Source organism: Parasteatoda tepidariorum, chromosome 8 (genome assembly GCF_982258835.1).
Source record: "Parasteatoda tepidariorum strain Cologne lab strain chromosome 8, Ptep-v5.0, whole genome shotgun sequence".
NCBI lineage: Eukaryota > Metazoa > Arthropoda > Arachnida > Araneae > Theridiidae > Parasteatoda > Parasteatoda tepidariorum.
In genome coordinates, this window is record NC_141762.1 from 29714873 (window position 1) to 29738642 (window position 23770).

The window sequence follows — 23770 nt, forward strand, 5'->3', positions numbered from 1 at the left end:
TTTTCGTCATGTGCAGGTTTGATAAATCTTTACTGATTTAATTTTCTTTTTCAGATCCACCAGGAATACCAGAAATTGAAGGGTATCAGGAAGCTGATATTGTCCAAGTTGGTGATACGTTAACTTTGGCCTGTATAACAAGAGGTGGTAATCCACAAGCCGAATTAATATGGTACAGAGACAACGTACAAGTTGATATGTCTTATAGTACCAGTGGTAGAGAAGTTACAAATATCCACACATTCACTGTGGATGAAACTGACAACAACGCCATTTACCGTTGTGAAGCCTCAAATTCCGTGACTTACCATCCGAAAATTGCCAATGTAAAACTAAGCGTACAATGTAAGTTTAAATCTTTCTTTAATTCAATTATTAAAAGCACTTGAATTTTTCAATGGTATGTTATTAAATTGATTGTGGTGTGGGGGAGGGTAGATTCATTTGCTATTCAACATTTTGAACGCTCATGACTTCTGCCCATGCAGCATAATACGCAAATTAAACGTAATTTTTTGGGAAATCGGTAAAGTAAATATGTTTTATACGAAAATTTTCTTTTCTAATTTTTCATGACTACTTTTTGCTATAATTTGCCATTTCAACTTACATAAATTTTGACGTATATAATATGCAAAAAAAAAAAACAAAAATAGTGCGTGGAGTCCCTCCGGGGGGGAAGAAGTTAAACTTCGCAACCTGCGACGTTGATTGTAGAAGAATCAGCAGTCGTAGAAGGATCACTAGTTCTATTCAACGACTCTTTTTCTTGCTCCGCTCGCTTCCGTGCTCTGTAATCACGGTAATATTATGCATTTTTCCCTCGCGGACCTCTTGAACCAGTGGAAGTGCTTGTGGTTGCCTCATCGTCTCGCCCTGGAAAATGTATTTGTATTAATAATGTATGTGAATGCGTCATAATGTAATTTCAGAAGAGAAAACCTAACAATCAATTGATATTCTCAAGAGACGTACCTTCACATAATCTTAAATCCGTCGCATTGTCCGTGGGATTATTTTCACTCATTTTTTACAATTGTTATCCACTAAATTTGAAAGTAAAAAATACTACCTTATTAAATTATATGTGTATCAAAACAAACTAAAAAAATATTTATAGAAAAACAATACTCTTATGACTTTTATTATTTTTATGCTAGTGAGAACCAAAACAATATGGAAATGAATGAGGGAAAACTGGATCCTACCACGTGATTTCCCGGCCAATAAAAATGCAGCGTTAAACGTTTAACGTAACCTTGTTGGAAGTCGCATAAGAAGTATAACTTCAATAACGTAATCATTATTGCCTTGTAAAAAGTGATTGGTAAAATATTCGCGAAATAAGCGAATTATTTATGTAAATTTTTGCGTATTTTTTATAATTTTTTTTTGCTGTAATTTTATGTTTCATCTTACGTAAATTTTTTTTGACGTGCTGTTGACGTAAATACTACGTAAAAAACATGTACTCATCCATACCTAAGAGAACGAGGTTAGTAAAATATTTGCAAAATAATCAAAATTTCTTTACGTTAATTTTTACATAAATTTTCCGTTTTTTGGGTAACTATATTTTTCTGTAATTTGACGTTTCAGCTTTACATAAATTTTTCGAATGCTAAGTAAAATTTAATGGCGAAATATAGGTATTTTGACGCATTATTGATGGTGTTAAAATACATGGGTGGTAATGTATATGGTTAGAGCATCAAATACAACTCTGGTTTAAAGGTAAGGCTCGTGCGTTTGACGTTGACAAAACTCGTGAAAGGTGCCATAGACAAGATCATTTGGGTGATAGAGATACCTAATCAGGAGCCTACCACATCATCAAACAAATAGTTTTAATTAAAGAGGTATATGTTTTTGTGTCGCAGGTCTTTTGAATTCGGGTTTCAGTGCTTTCAAGTCCATAATTTTGTAACTTTTGAGTCAACATTTTGAATCGTGTTTCAACTCCTAGATGCAAGTGCTTACACTATAAATAAGGAAACAAAATCATCTTCTTTTTCATTGCAGAAAACTATAAACCCGATATTCAAATCGTAACCGAAGCGCTGAATGGTATGGGAACTAATTGGTGAGATTTATACTATATGTAGTGACTCGTATATGGATGTATAGTTCACGACAGATATCACAAATTTTATGTGATATATCATTCGCAAGGTACTGATAAACCCTCATGTTCCATGGATTTTCTCTCGGAGGGAATTAGGTACACTTAAAGCTTGGTTATAAACTATAGTCACTTACTTATGGTTTCTTAGTTCACTTATAATATAAAAAGAATATGACTATAATGTATTGCTAAATAAATAATCCCAAGAAGCTGAGTAAGCTAAGAAGCTGTAAGATATTATCTGATTAAAAACTTCATTCGCTTCAAGAATATATACAAATAGGAAAAAACATTCGACATGTTTCACGCTCTTCAAAATTAGGCTCCCACTAACAATATTAGTTCCTCACCATTTCTCCATAGCGCTTGGAAATGCATTTTAACCCGCTTCGTCCCTCTCGGCTCCTGTGGTTTTTCATCTTTTTTTACTCTCTGCTACTGAGGTTTTTCTAGTTTTGTTCCTTACTTTCGTTTTTCCATTTTTTCTTTTGCAACTTTCTGTTTTTATTTCAAATCATATCTTCGTTTCCTCATATTTACGTCTAGCAAGTCTTGAAATGGGAGCCTATTTTTTTAGCGCTTGAAACATATCAACTGTTATTGCCTACTTATTTATTTGAAGTTGTTATAACTGAAGGAAGTTTTTAATAAAGAAATTTAATGTATTGTGTTAAAATAAAAATATAATATTACCTCTGAAATGGGAGAACCGATTTATTTCGATGTTTGTTTCTAATCACTTTGCAACACGAAACCACCCTCTTCTGTTACTTAGGTCACGTGGAATGCAAAAAGGGCTTAATATTTAATATCTATATCACTACATTTATGCTTCAAATCTATGAACTTCTTTAAACAAAAATCCAGAATGTAAAGTTAAAAATCTTATTGCAAAAAATCCTAGTCTGCCTAACGAAGTTATATAATTATGCTGCAAATTAAGAAAAAAAGAAGTAAGTGATAGCATTTTTGTTTTCCTTATCTAGATGTGTTTGCAATTCCAATTTAAACGACATTTTCAAAGTGCTAGTTTATTAAATCTAAATAAAAGAAACAGTAAAAACGTTTGTATCTTTTAGAAATGAACTACTATTTTATTTAAAGTAATTAATCCCAAGAAACTGAAAAAGAAAGATGTACTTGATAATATAAAAAATTCATTTTGTCTTAAAAATCATAAAGGGAATATAAATTTTCTACTTTTATAATCTTTGAAACAAATGAAGTTTGTACATTATCAAGTACATTACGTTATTTTTTGTTATTATATTAAGAAAAACATGCATGATTTCAAAAAATGTTCGCAATAAACTTTCTGAATAAATAAATGATAGTATAGAAATAAATTAGAAAGAAGCTATTATTGTGGAGAAGCAAAACTAAAAGCAGCAGTTAATTGCATAATATCTATTTTTGCTTTAAATGTAATGAAAAATAGGCTTTACTAAATTCCATTGGATTTTTATCTCTTAATTTAAAAAAAGTGCTTCTTAAAATAATAATTGCTTATCAGCACGACTAATATAAATTAATAAATATAGTACCTAATTAGTAAATATAGAATCCGTCTTAATCGTCTTTCTTACAATAGCTGTTTTTTAAATGCCTAAAATATTTACTGACCATGCATAATTTGATTTCCAGTAAATTAAGTAACTTAACTAGGTTTAAAAAAAAATTAACACATCTCTCAATTAACTATTAAACATTTAATTTCTACAAAGAAACTCTGAAGTGCAATTTTATATAATTTAAATGAAAAAAAAAAACATCTTAAATAAGCAAGTAATTTTTACGTAATTGAGTCTACATAAATACCCATAAATTTGTAATAAAGCGACTTCTAGGGAATAATAAATATTTAATGTTTGTGCATTTAATGCTTACTTATAAACATTAGATCGAAACACAATTTATCTCAACATTACTTACGTATGAGTTGAAAGGAAAAGTCTAAAAATAAAATCTTTTAATTTTGCCGAAAGTACCCAGATCGCTTGTCGGTGCAGTAAAAGCAACATTATTGCGTTCCGCAAACTCAACATTCGAATGCCTGAGGGAGCTTTTGCAGGCTCTTTTCCAATTCTTGAAACATCATCAACACTTTGCCATACCTACTATTAGAACGTTCAACGAATCGCAAAATAGACATGTGGGTAAAATTTAAAACGTTCCCCTTGCGGAAGAGGACAAAGTTGGTTTGATGATTGGATTCTTTTTCATGTTTGTTCCTTTTCTCAGAAGTTTAATGTCGGCCTCGCCAAGGAGTATTTCGAGATTTGTTATTTTGAATTTTAAGAAAACGGTTGGAGCGAAATAGATAGACTTTAGTTACATATGCATGTCTGTAATAATGTATATGGTTTGACTTAGAGGACAATAACTAAATTTGTTTTAATAAATTTCTTCAAATGATCGCCGTACTACTATTTATGAAGTATTTTAGATATATTGGCGTAAATGCAAGCCATAGAAGCTTGTTTTTTACTTCTTTTTTAATTAACTGCTGGAATCATATGCGTCTTATGAAATTATTAGGATATATTGAAATAAATTTTATTTCAATGTTTGGAAATTTTGTTGGTAATTGAAAGTAACTGCCAGCTGACTAGTATATAGTACCGCAAAGTGTTGAGTTTATTTATAAGTTCCAGCTACTTATCTCAAGCAGTCTCAAGAGCAATTTCTAAACATGCAAACTTCCTTTTCAATGTTTTGCGCATAATCCATACTAACCGCAAACAATCTTGGGATATTATCAGCAACTTTATGTCCAAAATATAGATCCCTCTTGCAATGAAACGTACTTCTGTGAAACGGAAGTTAAAAGTGTATGTGAAACGTAGTAGAAGGAAATGAAATGCAAAAAAAAAAAAAAAAAAAGAAACTCTGATCGTGCGTATTTCTGTCACGTGCACCACTGAAAAAAGAATCACATTTTTAGAGATACAAAAGAGCGGAAAATTATCTTTGTACCTCTAAATGGTCAAAATCATTTTATATATTAGGGGGATCGGAAAATAATATCGTTTCTGGGCAATAAATATTCGTTAGTCTACTATAGTGATTCTGCCGTGTTAAGAAAGTAGGGTCAATAAATATAGATTTCAGTTAACAAAGCTGTTTTTAATTTTTTTTAAGTATGTTGTAGTATTGAATAATAAATATTAAGAAAGTAATATAATTGTAAATAGAAAAATTTTGATTATTCTAATCTTACTTTGGACGGTGGTATTAATAGAATTAGTATTTAAGTTGCAGTTTGTCATTATTATTTAAAAGCCTATTCTCACACTATAATTACAAGATAAGAAAAATACACCTGTTTTTTTTTCTAATTAGCTCACAAGTTAATTATTGCAATTATTACGTTAATTTTGTTAATAGCTATACGTTAATTATTACAAGTTAATAATTAAGATATATATTAACACGTCAAACTTCCAAAACTGCATATTCGCATCAGTTCAATTGCTAACCACAAAGCTTCAATACTTTCTTTTGTTACCTAATTTAATTCAAAGTATCCTCATCTTTTGAAGAAAGCTACTTTGTAATCAGAAGGTGCGTAACGATTCATTAAAACATACATATTGAAGATTCTGCTTCTTGTTCGTAAAGTAGAATTCCATTAACGAGTGCGAAACGTAATACTTTTCCAAGGAAAGACTTTTCATCCGTATGCAACCTGTTTTACGATTCAACCGAATGTTAATCAAATCTTTTAACTCAAAACCAAGTATTCCACCGAAGATATATTTATATGTATTCCCGGCCACAAAAGAGAGGTTTTCTCCTCCAAAAGCTTGGATTGTTTGCCATGCACTGCTATTTCATTAAGATTTATGGAAGCGTTCTATACTTTTGGGAGGAAAAGGCATCAGAAATTATTTACGACTGTTGGTGCGTTTTCACGTGCGAAAGTCCAAACAAAGCTACATTTGGTTTGCATTTCATTAATCATTGAAAATGTATCTTTGGGCTTTCAGTGATATTTTATGAAGCGTGATGATCCAAAGAGGGAATAATTTTTGATTCATAATCTCATCAAAAATTTAAAATGCTACGCTACGCTGCAAAAATTGTTTAGAATTTATTCCGTCTAAAAGTTAATTATGTCTTCTAGAGAGATTTAAAGAATATATCTGTGTTTGAATTCCAATCGTTTAGGACTTTGAAATAAATTATCATTTTTCCGAGGAAATGAAGAAATTTATTCTGTTTATTTGTTTTAATGTGATGCCGTTATATGATGAGTGCTAAAATTTTTTTTACCGATTTTAACAAAGCTGTGTTTATTACTTTATTAAAAAATTTGGTATCTAACAGAAAAAGGAACTTTTTCCATTAATATTAACGTAAAAATACCGTTTAAAATAATAATTCATTACTGAGGAAATGAATTTCATCTTATTTGTTTGTTTTAAGGTGATATCGTTATAACGTGAGTGCAAAAAAATACCGTAAATTTGAACTCATAGCTAAAAATTATTTTACCGATTTTAACAAACCTATTCCTACTACTTTATTAAAACACTTGATATCTAACAGAAAGCGCTCTTTTTTCTTATTAATATAAACGTAAAAATAACCTTTCAAATAATACTTCATTACTGAGGAAAATAAGTTTATCTTATTTGTTTGTTTTAAGGTGATATCGTTATAACGTGAGTGCAGAAAAATACTGCAAATTTAAACTCATACCTAAAAAAATTTTACCGATTTTAACAAAGCTGTGTTTATTACTTTATTAAAACATTTGGTATCTAACAGAAAGCGGAACTTCTTTTTTATTAATCTAAACATAAAAATACCGTTTAAAATAATATTTCATTATGGAGAAAATAAAATTTATCTTATTTGTTTAAGGTGATATCGCTATAACGTGAGTGCAGAAAAATACCGTAAATTAGAAATCATAGCTGAAAATTATTTTACCGATTTTAACAAAGCTGTGTTTATTACTTTATTAAAAAAATTGGTATCTAACAGAAAGCGGAACTCCTTTCTTATTAATATAAACGTAAAAAATTCCTTTAATGCTTAATTATTGAGAAATGTATTAAAATAATTAATTGATACGTGGCCAGCATTTTTGGTAGGAGACTAACATTTCTCAAAAAGGGTGAATGCAGTTTTCTAATAAAAAAAATAAGATAGTTAAATTCATTGCATCTTTTGAAATGAAATTTACACAGATTATGAATGAACATAAATTACTATCCCTTAAGATTTACATTAAGATTTCAGGCGGTCATGTCACTGTTCCATCATTTTAAGGGGAATCCATGTGTTTTACATTTATTGTGTGAAAATATCAAATGAAATAATGGTCAGATCGATCACTGAATTTTGGTTACTCTATTGGAAGGTAAGGTTCGGTGTGGATGGTGAAATGGATATAAAAGTAGCATTTTGTCTTTGTCATTGCAGACGGGATCTGCATCCTATTTCCTTTATTTGTCTTTTGCACGTTGAAGTGAGGCCAGTTTTGCAGGCTTAGCTACTTAAATCTTTTTTCAGTAGTAGTTTTTTATAATATGTGTAAGTAATCATTTTTTTTTCTGAGTCTAAATTTTTTCCTTTCCACATCAAGCAAGACTCACCAAAAAATAATTTTTAGAATTTACTATTTTTTTGTTACTCAGGCCAACGTCTAATGCTCGAAAATTCGCAATTCATGTGAGAATTTTTTTCTCCCGTTTTGTTATCTACTGCCTATTCTACTTTATTGTTTACAATGCGTAGTGGTATAAGAAAATGGGTAACTTACATAGGGAAGGTCAATTTAAAATATTTTTAGAGAGGGGAGAAGGATAAGAACTAAAGTGGCATCCATTAAAAAATACCCCTTCGTCACGTGAATGATAATTTAGTATCTACTAACTCTATTTTTTTTTATTTCACGTGAAAATCCAATAAATTGTTCAAGGCCAAATACTGATTTATTACCACATTGTTATCATCATTGAGTACAAAAATTAAATTTTCCTGTAGTATTTTATTAAAAACTAGTGGAGTTGGAAATGGACCCAGATTCGTCTTTTGTGCTTCCTGAAAAGCTTCGACGTCTAGCTTCGCCATTTGTGTTAACGGAAAAGCTTCGACCTTCAGATTCACCATTTATGTAAATGGAAAAGCTTCGACCTTCAGATTCGCCATTTGTGTTAACGACGTTCAAATTCACGATTTGTGTTAACCTAAAAGCTTCGACATCCAGCTTCGCCATTTCTGTTAAATGAAAAGCTTTGGCCTTTCAGATTCACGATTTGTGTTAATGGAAAACCTTCGATGTCCAGCTTTGCAATTTGTATTAGCTGAAAAATTTCGACGTAAATGGTTTAAGAGAAAAGACAAATTAATTCCATCCAAGGTAAAGGTATGCATTTTGATCGTATATGTATAACAAATAAAAAAAAATCACATTTCTTACAATATATTTTTCGTGAAAACTAAATAAAGATGTTTACAGGAAATTTTTCGCATTTTTGCTCATTAAACAGTCATTGTTAATAATTACCAGCGAAATTTCAGAATAACAATTATTATCAACCGGCTGTTAACCCATTTACAACAGAAGCCACGTAAACTCATAATTTTAATAAATATTTTTTACTGACGCAGTGAAGTACATTTTTCCAATTTTTTTTCTCAATTTAAGGGTTCTGAAGACATCTATAAAATATTAGCAATTCGATTCTTTTAAACACTTTCTGTTGAGAAATTTTTTATATATTCTAGTTTTCTAAATTGAAACGGTCATTGACAGATTCGACATTTTTCAGCGTAGAACTATTTTACTTAAGATTAATCATACGCTTTTATTATGAATTAAGTTTGCAAGCTCTGTAAACAAATATCCATTTTATTCTCCATTACCAGTTTTGGATCATTACAATTATGTCTCATTACATTGTCTCATTACATTGCACATTTTATTACTATGGATGCACTATTTCATTTCAAGCATTATTTTTCATGCATGAAAAATTTTTGTGCATGTAATTTAAGCATATTTCAATGAAAAGAATAACATATACAAATTTCTATGCTTTGTCTAAAGTGGGTCAATAATGATAAATAAATATCAATAAAAAACATTATAGTTGTCATCAATTACTAACGTAAGGTATATTAACAAAGACTAAACTTTATTATTATTAAGGATTAATTACTATTTAATTTATATGCGATAAGTTCTCGAAAATCATTCTAGTTAATCATGACTACCAGGTATTGATAATAAAATCCATTTTATTTCAATTCAATTAAATAATCAAAATTCTTTTCTTTCTGTCTTCCTGCACGCATTTTATCGAATTGCATTTAGTCTTCCATGAAATTATACTGAATTTATTTTTAAATACAAGTTCTTTATTTGATAATCTAACAACTTACTCTTACAACAAAATGTATAATTATACTTTGAAAGAAATACTTATGTAAAATTGACATAGCGAATACTGCTCTCAACAAAATGTGATGCCACATTTAGTTTTCATATTCTAATAAAATAAAATAATTATATCTGTTTGATTAAAAGAGACTGATATAACAATTAAAATGTTAATTTTCTGAAATAGCTAGATACGACTGAAAGTACAATTTGAATAATACTTGAATAATAAACAACTGTTAAATATAAATAAAAGATAAAATCTCTATCAATGTGTACATAAATTAAAACTAACACAATGCGACATAAATTAGAATTAACTACTAAAGCGTTTAATTACAAACTCGAAAGTCGTTTGAAATCTTGCTTTGTGTAATTAACTATTACCTTAACTAAAGAGCTATTTTTAATGTTTTTTTTTTACGCTTCAAACATCTGAAGTACTTAAACACAAAAGTCGAAAATAAAATGAAAGATTCCTGCTACGCTCAACAAAATGTAATAGAATAATTTTTCTACAGTTAGCTGTATTTCTTTTCTCATTTTATGCAAAATATAACATTCTTCACTTGTACTCTGTTTCTGTTTAAATTATGCTAGCGTTCAATTAGTTCATCAAACATTCTTCAATGCCCTTTCGGTGCAACTTCCTCTGTGTTAGCATACATTAATATTTATGAAGTGTTCTTCTCCATGAAATCTATCTATCTGACTTAGGTTCTAAAAGAATAAAAATCTTTTTGGCGATACTTTTGCCTCTACGTGAGTTTGCTTCGTTTCAGTTTACGAACCAATTCAATAAACTTTTCAGTTACCAACTGCATTGGTTAAAACGATATAAAAGGAGAAATTAACCAATTTGTAAATCTAGACAGGGAATTTTATTCAGTTGTTAAAACCCACGCTGTTATATATTTTTATGGTGCAAAATATGTTACAATGCTTCAAGTTTTGAATTTAAAATATGGTGATACGCGATGCCTTAACGTGAGTTTGCTTTGTTTCAGTTCACTAACCAATTCAATAAACATTTCAGCTTCCAACTGCGTTGGTTAAAACGATATGGAAAGAGAAATTAAAGAATTTGTAAAACAAGATAAGGCATTTGATTCAGTGGCAAAAACTCACTTTATTGCATATTTTTATGATGCAAAATATGTTACAATACTTCATGTTTTGAAATTAAAATTCTGCTATACTTTTGCCTTTACGTAGGTTTGCTTCGCTTCAGTTTGCAATCCAATTCAATAAACTTTTCAGTTACCTACGGCATTGGTTAAAATGATATAAAAGGAGAAACCGACCAATTTGTAAACCAAGAAAAGAGCTTTATTCAATGGTAAAAACCCACTTTGTTGCATATTTTCATGATGCAAAATATGTTAAAATGCTTTATGTTTTGAAACTAAATTGATGTAACATGAATCAATGTTTGTACTTCTTCCATATGAGCTATATATGCTTAAATGGAATTAAAACATCGATCATATAACGTTAATTAGTTTGGGATTTCCTGCTTCAAGATTTATAGATCCTAGCATTTCAGGAAGGAAATTAGCAAGTAATTAGCAATTTATTTGAAGTTTATTTCAAAAACAACATTAAAAGATTAACCTCCTACTGTGTGAAAACAATGTGTATGAAGTTGCTTTATTAACACTTGAGGTTGTTTTGAGGTTGATGGGAATCTACTTTCGAGCAACCGGCTTAAGGAGGTGATTATTTTTCCTACAATTCAATCAAATACGTATATTTGAGTTGAGCATAATTTCACCCGATCTAAACTAAAATTATTTCTGAGTTATAGATGAAGTTGATTTTGTAAGGTGTAAATGAAATTGAGGTTTATTAATGAGGGTTTTCTTTGGTGCAAAATATAACTTCATTTTCTGCCTCAGGTGGAAAATGAAACGGTTTTTACATCTGTCAACCTCAAAACGGCCTCAAAAACACCTTATTTTTGTGTAAGGGATAGCTATGAGCTGTTCAATGAATTATTCTATGAACTTTCAATGAACTATTGGAAAAATTACAATAACATCAATACAATTAGCTGCAACCTTGACCTCATGTTCAGTGAGAATTCTACGTATAGTTCTTTCAAAACTGCTTTTGGAATACCAAGTGGCATACTTAACTATTTTTAAGTTCCATGGTGTCAGGTGATCAAGATTTAAAAATTATTTTTTCAAAGAATTTTCTTTGAATAAATGAATTTTGTAATTGTGTGCAAAATTTTAATTCCCTTATAAAGTTTTTGGGATATATTGAAATACGTAAAAAGTAAAATTATAAGGAGTTCTAACTTAAGGCTGTTTTATTATTAACTATTGGGACCACATTTCTCAGATCGCACCTATTGTAAGGATCTCAAATCCATCCTAAGCATGCTTATATACATACATACATATACATATATATATATATATATATATATATATATATATATATATATATATATATATATATATATATATATATATATATATATATATATATATATATATATATATATATATATATATATATATATATATATATATATATATATATATATATATATATATATATATATATATATATATATATATATATGTAACAAAAATTAAATACTTTTGTATTAATAAAAGCATTAAAACTTCATTCCTTTTCATAAAATATCTTTAGTAAAGGATAAGGGTAGAAATTCTATTTTGGGACTTCAAGGCTAAAAACATGCCAATGAATAATAATTAGATTAATACTTCAAAAGAGAAGTTATTTTAAGATCTTTCACTTCCATATAAGGAAAGATTAAACGATTTGCTTTGAGTAATAAATAAATTGAGGCGTAGGAATACAGAAAAAAGCAATAATGACTGACCACTTTACAACTTGTAATCATCCTATAAAACGCAGAGCACTAGTTTTTGCGTGGCTTTTTGTTGTTTATCATGCTTAAATAAAATCCGTCAGCTTAGACGGGATATGTGTTCCCCCTCTCCCGCTTTGGAGAGGGGTTAAACTGCTAATTCACCATCGTTTAGTAAAATAAAATATTATGCCGAAACTGGACTCGTTAATCATGATGTTCTCACTACTAATTTACTAAAAAATATCGGTGTGGATACACCGCATATTATATATATATATATATATATATATATATATATATATATATATATATATATATATATATATATATATATATATATATATATATATATATATATATATAAAGAGAGAGAGAGAGAAAGAGAGATTTTAAGGTTAGGTACATGAAAATCAGACTATTAAGTTATTTAGGATGTTCGCATTGTGTTTAGGCTTTGCTCAAATTATAATTTTATACAGCAATATAATTATAATACAAAATTATACTAAAATATATTATTAATCGTAATAGGTTTAAATGAGACTTTTTAAATCCAAGTATTAAATGTATTTATAATTAGACAAATTTTTCTGCGGACTTTTTATTCTTGCGTTTGATAATATACACAAACTTATGATACCTGGAAGAATAGAATGTAAAATCCTTAATACTATAAACAGTTTAAAGTATTCAATCAAATTAGTTATTTTAAAATATTTTGAAGTTTTAAAAACATTTTCTTTTAACGAAAAAAAAAGATTTATTTTATCAGACTATGCTTCAAAGCATAAAATAAATTATGTTATTTGTTTATAGAACCAGTATTCGCCTTCATGATTTAAAAATTCGCTACCTTTTTTTTTTACCTTTATATTTTACATCACAAAAAATGCTGAGAAAAGTTTTATGTTTCGGAGCTGCATAAATCTATAAAAAAGTAGTAAAATAAAGCAAGAGCTCCGCATTTTAAACATATTTCATATCCTCATGGATTATAAACATATTCAATGATCCGTGAATAAACATTGTTGATAAATAACATTTTTTAAAAAGTTCAATTTACATTGAAAACGAGTTGCTTCAATAAAAAAATGCAATTAACGTCCGACGAAATGGAGTGTTAAGGTAAATATTTGAACTTTTGTTTAATGAATGAGAGTTAAACAAACTGTAAATGATTTACGATTTTTTTAGCCCACTTCTAGTAGTATTCAGTGCTCCACGATCGGCATCGAGAGTTTTATTGGAAAAGGGATGTCCTACTTTTTTCGCAAAAGTAATTTACTTTCCTACTTTTTTATTAAATTACTTTCGTGTCAGAAACGACCAGATCACAATCAAAATTTCGACCACTTTCTGACTAGCTAGATCATTTAAATTTTTAAGGAAGCTAATTTTAAAAAGAAATTGTAAGTTTTAATAATTTCCTAGGGGATAAAATCAGAGTTTTTTTTTATTATTTTATAACCATTGTTGAACAGCCCACCCATTTTCGAAACTGCAAACCAGAAGCAAAATGTGATGGATTAATATTTTCGATTATGGTCCAGCACGTATATAAAGTTTGAAGCTTTCATATCGAATACAAAGTTTAAAGCTTTATATAAATAAAATATCCAGGATAATATACAATAAAATATACTGGATAATAAAATGATTTTTATGACTTAATAAAATATATTTAACTATATTTTTTATAATCAAAATAAAATAGTTATAATAAAATCCATATATAAATAAAAAGTATTATAAAAATATCGAAGCCTATTTAAATGAAGAAAAAAAATAAAACACTGTTCTGTCGAATAAATTGTGAACTTGATTTCATGTCTAAGAAATAATGTTGACATAAGAAAGCGTACGTTTTAGTATCTACAAATTAATCTCTAATTTTACTGACTTCGCAATATCTAAGACACTAAAGTCAATTACAAAATCGTGGCAAAATGTGGAACCAGTCCTTCAGTTAGGATTTTATATGAATGATTCGAGTATCAAGTTTAAGGGGAAACTTTTCATAATCCTTTAGCAAGTAAGGAAGTCACAGTTAAGAAAGTAAGAAAATCGCCTTCCACCTCAACGCCCTTAAGGAGATGGTTTGACTTCCGAAATGCCACAAACTCACTTCCTCATACGGGGCACCATATGTGCACGCAGGGGCAATTTGCATAACTAAGAGAGCGATGGTGTAGCTCTATACATCGCAACTTCGTCGCTTTTGCTGAATTTTCTCTGGTTTAACATGCTCCCCTGAGATTTAATTAGTTCGCTCTGGATTTCGGTACTTCTTGATTTGCAAAGTGAATTGCAAGGAAAAATGATATAGTGGAATTTGGTGCTCCGAAGGACTATTCTATAAAGTTCACTGAGAATAAAGCAATCTGTAATTAGTTCTAGTTCCACTATTTGGTAGAGAGATTGTGTTTAGTTTACAGTTCGGAAACTAACTGAGCAAAGCATAGAGCAAAATAAAATATTTTGCTGGACAAATATATTTAGGAAAACTAAGTCCTACCAATGAGTATTTCAAGCACAAGATTTTGTAAGATATAAGGGTATTTATTTTGATGGAATATTTAATAAATGTTTCCACGAATAGTACGAGTTACTAAATTTTTCAGAATTTACCATTTTAACATAACAAAGCACGTTTGTCCGTTTCCTAATACGAACTTGGTGGCTTATTTAAATGTTTACAATTTGGATAACTTCAAACATTTTAAGTTTATATACATGAATCCTTCACCTTTCAGATTTTCAATTTTATTTAGTACATGCATGCATCCAATATTTGATAAAGATGACTAGAATTTGTTAACTTGTATGCAGTTTTCGCAGCATATAATTCCTGTATTTAAGTTTAGAATCGATATTACACTGAGAAAAAACAAGGTCAAAGCTACCAAAATATGGTCAAACTTACCCTGTTTCTGGTTCTATGGGAGCACGAAAATTCTCTGCAACCTTTACCAAAGCGCTTTTTTAATAATTTTGGTAAATTCATCAATAAAATGTGTTTGATAATGAGTGATAAAATTTGGTAAATGTCCTGAAATTTGGTAATTTTATCATGGTACTTTAGATCATGACAAAACGATCATTTATTCGGTTAAATTAACTTTTTAGTTTTGCATTTTTTACTAAATGCGTGATAATAAGAACTATAATTTTGAAAATCAGAATTTCCCGTTAACTGTTACTAAATGAACAAGCAATTACCGAAAAAATGTCTTAAATATCGTTTATTTTGGTCTTATAAACAGAATTATGTTTTTTTAAACCAGGAATGAAGCACGGTTAATTTATAGAATTGTTTTTCCGTGTATTATCTCTAGCAAATAAATTATGTACTGTTTTTGGAATTAAGTTCAAACAAAACTGATAATATTAAGTAAGCAATCGGACATTATTGGGACTAATTTTGTTCAGGGATATACCGTAAAAAGTAGAAAATAAGGAACAGTTGAAGACAGATTGATGTTTCGAAAAGTATCGAACAAGTACCACATTGAGTGCCAACACACAAAAAAAAAACAAAGAAAACGTTTTTGCTTTCTTTTCTTCCAGTGTCTTGGAACTGATCATGGAACTTGATGAAATGATCGAAACAGCCATATGTCTTCATCTATTCCTATCCGTGTTATTTACCGTTATACTTTACCTTATCAAAAATTTATTGGCTTTTACTGTTCTGTTTTATATATAAAACCGAAAAATAAAGGTTATAATAAATTTAAATTAAGTTTTATTTTTTAAAAAAAGTGAAAAATGTGTGTATTGAATGTTTTAAACTTAAAAATATTTAACATATTGTGAAAGGAAAATAGGCTTAGATTATTTTTGAGTAGATGAATTAACTGATTTGTGATTTTTTTCGGATTGAAAGATGTTGGACAAGGACAGATGATTAGTTCTAGGACTGACGGAAAAACCAATGAATTAAAAAAAAGGATTTTTAAAACTTCTGTCAAAACTAAACTAGTGCTGCCATAACCTATAGTTTTAAATCATCTCCCTTTTTTAAGATCACATGGGAAAAAAAATTCTGGTAAAAATTTCCGTGCCGCATCCTACTGACATTTTCGGTAAAAAATAAATGGTGATAAAAGCTAAAACATACTGTATATGCGGTAATGGTTAACAAAAAGTTCCGGTTTATGAAATTATTCTTTCTATTACAAGATTAGTAAAAATTGAGTGGCGAAAAAATGAGAACCAAGCGAATGGTTTTCATGTTATGTTCTTAAGTTTTAAAATAAAATCACCAAATTTTACCACTTTTATTAAATTTTATCCCATATTATAAAACCACATTTTATTTTTATTTTCACCAAAACCATTACCAAAGTGCTTCGGTAAAAACTACTGATCATTCATCAGTGCAAGAATCCGAAAAATTCAAAAAATGCGATTGTTTATTCATAGAAAACATAAATTATCGTCTGCATGAAAAAATTTACTAATGTGCTTTTGATTTAATATTCTTTCTTTCAAATTGTGGAAATAAACAAAAGATGTTTAGCGTAATGTTTAGCGAAATTTTTATTCTATATACGGTATAATTTTTTATAGTAATCCGCAAACTAAATTTGCATTTCAATGCAAACTTTTTTCTACTAAAACCAAAATTAGAAAATGCAAAACTACATTGGAATAAATTGAGAAACTAAAAATAAATGCAAGTATTTTTTAAAGCTTTTTCTAGAAAAAAAATAGAAAAAAAACTTTAAATAAGTACTCTTTATCGCCATACATCCGATTTTTCTCTGTAATAAACTTGAAGTAAATTAGAGATGGTAAAAAGAGGAACTTCGTAATGCATTTTTCTTCTTCGAGAAACTCAGTCACCGAAGAAATAAAAACTTTCACCAAAACCAAGAAATTCTGCATCATGCGTCAGTTTTTTGCCGCCAAGTAAATGAAAAGTTCGAAAGATTCTTCTTCCTCAGTGATGAAAATGGTTTCAAAAGAAAATCAGAACGTATCATGATGTACTTGAAGTACATAGCGATAAAATATGAGTGTAGTGTATGTGGCTAGAAATTTAAGGCTCTATACTTTAAGTCTTGAGCATTGGTGGAAAAAAAAACTTGCGTCGAAACCGGAACGTTTTATAACTTAATGCGTTTTTCTAAAGTACGGTTTTTTTCCTGGGGAAATGGGAGGCGCTATTTTTTTATATTCATTTTATTCGAAAATCTTTTTAGAATCTCATAAAATGGTTAAAGAACATTTCCTATAAGAGTTTGTGTTTTCCACTCTTTCAAGTTTTCTTTGAGAAAAAACCAAAAGTTTTCAACTAAATGATTTCGAAAGCATCTTGCTCCTTTTTTTTTTCTCCCTTCCTTAATCTTTTTTTATATCTTATTCCGTTTCCATCTATTTCAGTCGATTCAGTATAATAGCTTCGTAAATATTATACTGAATATCTGATCTCCGAAATGAAAGTAAACTTCTTTAATAGACTTTTATGAAAAAATGAAAGGGCTTTAAAATGTGTGTTGTACGCATCATGCTTTATAAGCTTTGCAATATTTTTGATACACATTTCAAATATTTCGTTATTATAAGAATAGAAGTAAAAAGGAAATAAAACCATCTATGCGCCGCTGATGATAGTATTATACGGCTATTATATCTACAGGTTATTTAGTGCTATGTACGTACGTCGGGCGTATATATATATATATATATATATATATATATATATATATATATATATATATATATATATATATATATATATATATATATATATATATATATATATATATATATATATATATATATATATATATATATATATATATATATATATATATATATATATATATATACACCATAAAACCATAAAAGTGAATTAATGAGCTTGATTAGATTTCTACAATAGGAGAAAGAATTAGATCTAAATATTTATTTATTTCTTCCGCTGTAGAAATCAAATTTAGAGGTCATCAATAGGTCATCTAACAAATAATGAACTGCTGGTTCATTTAATTATTTTTTTTATTCTCTTTATTTTGATTCGATTTTTAAGTTTTTAAATTGATGTGACATTTTTCAATTCATTTACTTTCATTGTAATAATGTAACATATTTTTATTTTATTAAAGAAAAAAAAGAAAAACAATGAAAGTTATTGGTTTTCTTAACTTTCTTAGTGTTTTCTTGCATTTATTTATTTTGTTATATATATATATATATATATATATATATATATATATATATATATATATATATATATATATATATATATATATATATATATATATATATACAGCCACTAATAATGACTAATTTAAACTTATTTTCCTTATTGAGATAAATATTTTTACAATAACTCAAATATTTAATGAGAAACTCTCCAAGGCAAATGTCAAATATTCTACTTGGTTCTGATTTTCGATAGATTCTGTTCGAAATTTATAGTTTATCTTTTCATTCGAATTTAAATTATTCAACCGATGAGGATTTTGATTAGAGAATTCCTCGCTGTGGTTGAAATTAGCCGTATTTGATTAGACTTATTTATTCTTTCATTCACACTCGGTGAAAAGATTGTTATCTGATGAGGAGAATAATGGTATGATGGAATGAACTATACATATTATATTCATAATAAGGAATTAAGTTGATTTTTTTATGGATATATTATTAAAACCATATATTTGCGTACAAGTTTGTTTAAAAACCACTGTTTTAATTTTGCATTGTTGCGAGTAGGATGATTGTCTTAAAAGAGTTAAAGACTAATATTGAATTTTTTGTATGCATTTAGATATCGAGTTAGGGCCTCAAATCGTTTGAATTATTATTTTAAAAAGTAAACTATGGGTATTTTGGATTAGTGCTTTAAAACATTCGCAAAACACATGCAAAATTTTAAAAGTGAGAAAGTTTTTGAAATATGGCAAGCATTTTTATAAAGTGCCTGTTTTTGGAGGCACATTGAACGAACTATACGGGAAAGCTTAAAAATTTAGTATGAATTAGATATAAGTGTTTACTGGTATTTTATGTTGCAACCGGCTTTGAACAGCAGACATAATTTTGCATAATTTTGTGTTTAATACTATCAAGGGTAAACTCTGTAGCCTTGTAATTGTGGACCTAACACAGAAGAACAGGGAATTCCTGGATCAAGAGTTGGGAGGACGAGCTAGCTTTCGTGGAGAACGTTTTATTGTATCTAACCCATATTTGCGCTACATGGAGAGGGAAATCGCTAATACCTACCACTGTTAGCCTGGATGGCTGAAAGGAGATTCCAACCCACCCATGATCTGTTTATCATTGAGAATATTTTACGACAGCACTGTGGTTAGCTGGTGAAAAAATCATAGCAAACAGGCATTGCTGGGGTCCGAACCAGTTTCATCTTATTGGGAGGCAAGCACTCACATTTCCTGAGCCATCACGGCTCTATTTACTTCATTACCACATTAGTGACGATGATTGAATAAATTTTTGAGAGTTCATTAAAGAGTTCATTTGAGAGTTTATTTAAGAGTGGATAAATTTCCTAGCTGTAGATTTTGCGCCAAAGGCCATTTTCTCTATCACCACCAAGAATGCTTCCGAGAATTTTTCTTCCGTAACTGCAATTTTAAAATTCTCATGCTTAATTAAACGTCAAGTTTCTTAACAATGCATTTAGACCAGCTTAAAGTGATCTTTATAGATAAGAAGCTTTGTTTTTCTTGGAAGGAAATAGTTTCTAAATAAAGTAGAAGTCAAAAGAATGTTTTGCTCACCAATTAAATAACGTTTTAGATTTCAAAAGTATTGTCCATTGTTGGATTAACAAAAGAGCCAAGGTAATTAATATTCAGTACAGCCTCAAAGTGAGGTCCCGCAGTGGACTGATCGTTAAGACACGGTCCCCAGAAGTTAAGCATCACTCGCTGCGGTCAGTGTGCGGGTGGGTGACCACTTGGATCAGTCATCGTAGGGACCGAGGGTGTGCGGTATTAGTCCTAGTTAAACTGTTCTACCGTAAAGTGATCGGCTTTGCGTGCAAGTCGTTGGGCTACCGAAGCGGGGGTAAAATCCACTCTGCAGAGGATCAAAATTGTGATGGCGTGTCTTCGGATTATCCTCAGGGATGTTTCCTAGACAGTCGCCAATAGCCCATTGTGCAGCTCTAGTGTGACGTAAATGAACTGCAACAACAATCAAACTGGTGAGGGACAATTTTAAGTAATTGAATGTATCACAAAATGGTAGCCAAGGCTAATACTTTTGATGAATTAATAAATTATTTAAAAGTAAATTCGTTCATTTTTAAATTAGATTTCGGATTTTATTTTTATTTAACTACATACCGCCTGGCTATTCTATGATTTGTTATAAATAAAGCAGCGTATAAGCACTGTTATTGATGGATTTCAAATAAAGTAATAAACTAGTCAAGCGGCAATTTAAACATAACAAATAAGGAAAATTATGTAACAAATAATGAGAATGTTTAGCATGATTTGATGAACTCATATGTATGCTTTACTAGTGATTTACTTTCAAAATGTAAATTCAAGAATATATTCATTAAATAGCATGAATCATTTGTTACACATTTTCTAAATTAAAATTTCAATTAAGTAATATAAACAGAACCTCATAAACTATTGACGTAAAAATAACCTTTCTCGTTAAGACTTTTTTTACCCACTTGGCTTCTGATTAATAAACGTTATTTCCTTTTTTTCAATCATCTAGATTTTTAATATTGTTATTCTGAATACAATTTTTTTGTTCTTTACAGTTGCACCAACAAAAATAACGATAGTGGGGCCAACAGAAGGCACAGTGGGAAATGTCATCACGATGTCATGTTCGGCTGGTCCGAGCAATCCTGCATCGAAACTTGTATGGCTAGTAGATGGACAGTATCCTTCCGCGACAACATCTGAAGTTGAAGTCTCAAAACGGGGATGGCTTACTACGTCAAACATTACAGTTACACTCACCAGGCAGGTAAATCCATTTCAAATACATTTATACTATAATTTTTCGCAACATATATATTTTTTTGTCTCAATGAAACTTTTGTAACTGCTACATTTTGTCATATTGAGGGACTGTTTAATCTTTTTTTAATACTACCAATCATCATTATTCAATTCTTAATTGTTTTGAACAACAATAGGGTCAAGTAGGGTAAAGTGGGTACTTGTTATTTGTTAGATGTTTCTTGTACTTGTTGTCTATTTTCCTTTTAAGTAGAAATAATATACTTAATATTTCAGAGACATTTATTGGGAATGAGGCAAGAATTTTTATTTCAGTTTTAGAAGTTGATAAAAAAAATTAATGTTTACGAACTATCTGCTTATGATAAACTTATAAAGAATGTTAATTTAAGCTGTTAATAAACTTTCGCTTAGTATCATTGAAAATTGTAAAAAGACCATTCATTTTAGTTCAGACTGGTAGAAATCTAAAGAACATATCTACACAGAAATTTATGAATAAATTTCAAAATTCTATTTATTATGAGTTGTTTTCTGAGGTTGAGTAGGTGGGTATATGGATGATCTTAGCTAAGTATTGTATGATAGGGATATTTTTTCAACATTAACATTTTAATAATAGGAATACCATGATTATAATAATATGAATTTAATAATGTGTAAAATATTATTTTTTACCATTTGTTTTAAATACAATCACGATACATTTATTAAAGAGCATTTTTGATTCTTAAAAAATATTTACAAACACTTTTTTAGTGAAATATATACTAATTTATGAACTATAACCCATTCACTCCACACTTGGGTAAAGTAGGTATATCAAAACATGTTCTTTTGAATGTAAGAAAAGTTTCCACTGTAAGAAAAGAATCAAACAAAATAGATATACGTCATATTTTATCTACATGAGTCCAATGTGTATTAAATGCATCACAATTTTCAGTATGAAAACTTTAATTATTTGGTAAATAAGAGTTTCTTTTTTATTTAAAAAAAAGCTTGATTTTATACACACTTTATCCCCAACACTCATTACAGTATTTTCAAACGTGGAATCAGATGCCTACGCACGCATTTTAAGCTATGTCCATTTTTTTATTTAAAGCTGAGTTAATTTTTCAAACTCACATTTTTTAACTAAATCTATTTTACAAACTTGCATATCAAGCTAAGTACATGTTCAGAAACTCACAGTTACAGCTTTTTTTTCCATTTTTCAAACACAGATACCAAGCTGCGTCTATTTTCTAAAGCGTTTCTAAGCGGATTCATCTATTTTTAAAACACGCGTATCAAGCTGCGATTATTTTTAAATACGCTAAGCTGTGTCCATTTAATTAAACGCGCAGCTGCAGCATTTTCCATTTTTCAAACACACATAACAAGCTGTGTTTATTTTTTAAAACGTGCAGTTACATCTTTGTTCATTTTTCGAACACACGTGTCAAGATGCCATTATTTTTTAATACGCACGTACTAAGCTGCGTCCATTTTATAAAACGCGCAGCTGCAGCATTTTCCATTTTTCAAACACACATATCAAGCTCTGTTTATTTTTTAAAATGTGCAGTTACCGTTTTGTTCATTTTTCGATCACGCGTATCAAGCTGCGTTTATTTTCTAAAAAGCACGTACCAAAGCTAACACTTCAACTCCACTACGATAATTTCAATTCCGGTATTAAACATTAAAAAAAAACAGTTCCGTCTTACTGAACTAAATTTGGTGCGTAATGTACTTTAAACTGTCTTAATTCCATGTTTAATGCATTTCAAATTTTAATTAAAAAACTAAAAGTCTTTCTAAGTGAATTTTATTAAAAGTTAAAAGAGCCTTAAGTACTTCTTTGTAGCGTTCTGGTAGTCATAATTAACTCTCGATATCTATTATAATTTAAATTTTTAACGCGTTTAATGATGAATTTTATTATTTATACAGAATTTAATTAATTGTTATCAAATTCAAACAAAGTATTTTTTGAAGAGGCATTTATTTCTTGATTTATGCAAGCCTGATATTGGCAAAAATGAAATCTTTCCTATAGAAATGTCTCAGTTCACTTAATTAAATTCGAAAGAAAAGAAAAATAATACATTTTAAACACAATCTATCATGAATTCTTTCAGAATAAATATATATTTCATTTTCCCTGAGGAAATACTACTTTATGAATATCTGTTTATTGCGAAGACGTTTATTTCAATAAAGATAATTAGGTTTTTATTCATTCTTTGTGTTTACAAGTTTAAAATTATTTCATAATTAATATTAATAAGCTTGATCTTTAGCTGTAGAACGTGGTATTATTAAGATGCTGTTAAAAATAGATTTTTTAAAAGAAATTTTTTTATAATTCTTCCTAATTGCCGCATTTTTTTTTCACAAATGCATACGGCATTCGTCTTTTATTATCTACAAAAATT

The 23770-nt window shown here is 29.0% G+C and overlaps 1 protein-coding gene across 1 annotated transcript in view; it reads left to right on the top strand.

The window, feature by feature from the left end:
- The window catches only part of LOC107441037 (nephrin), a 353729-nt gene that overhangs the window by 203707 nt on the left and 126252 nt on the right, over window positions 1-23770 (top strand). The window contains exons 7-8 of the mRNA XM_043050259.3: window positions 55-345; window positions 21137-21348. Coding sequence (XP_042906193.1) covers window positions 55-345; window positions 21137-21348 — 503 coding nt within the window. The remainder of the gene's footprint in view (window positions 1-54; window positions 346-21136; window positions 21349-23770) is intronic.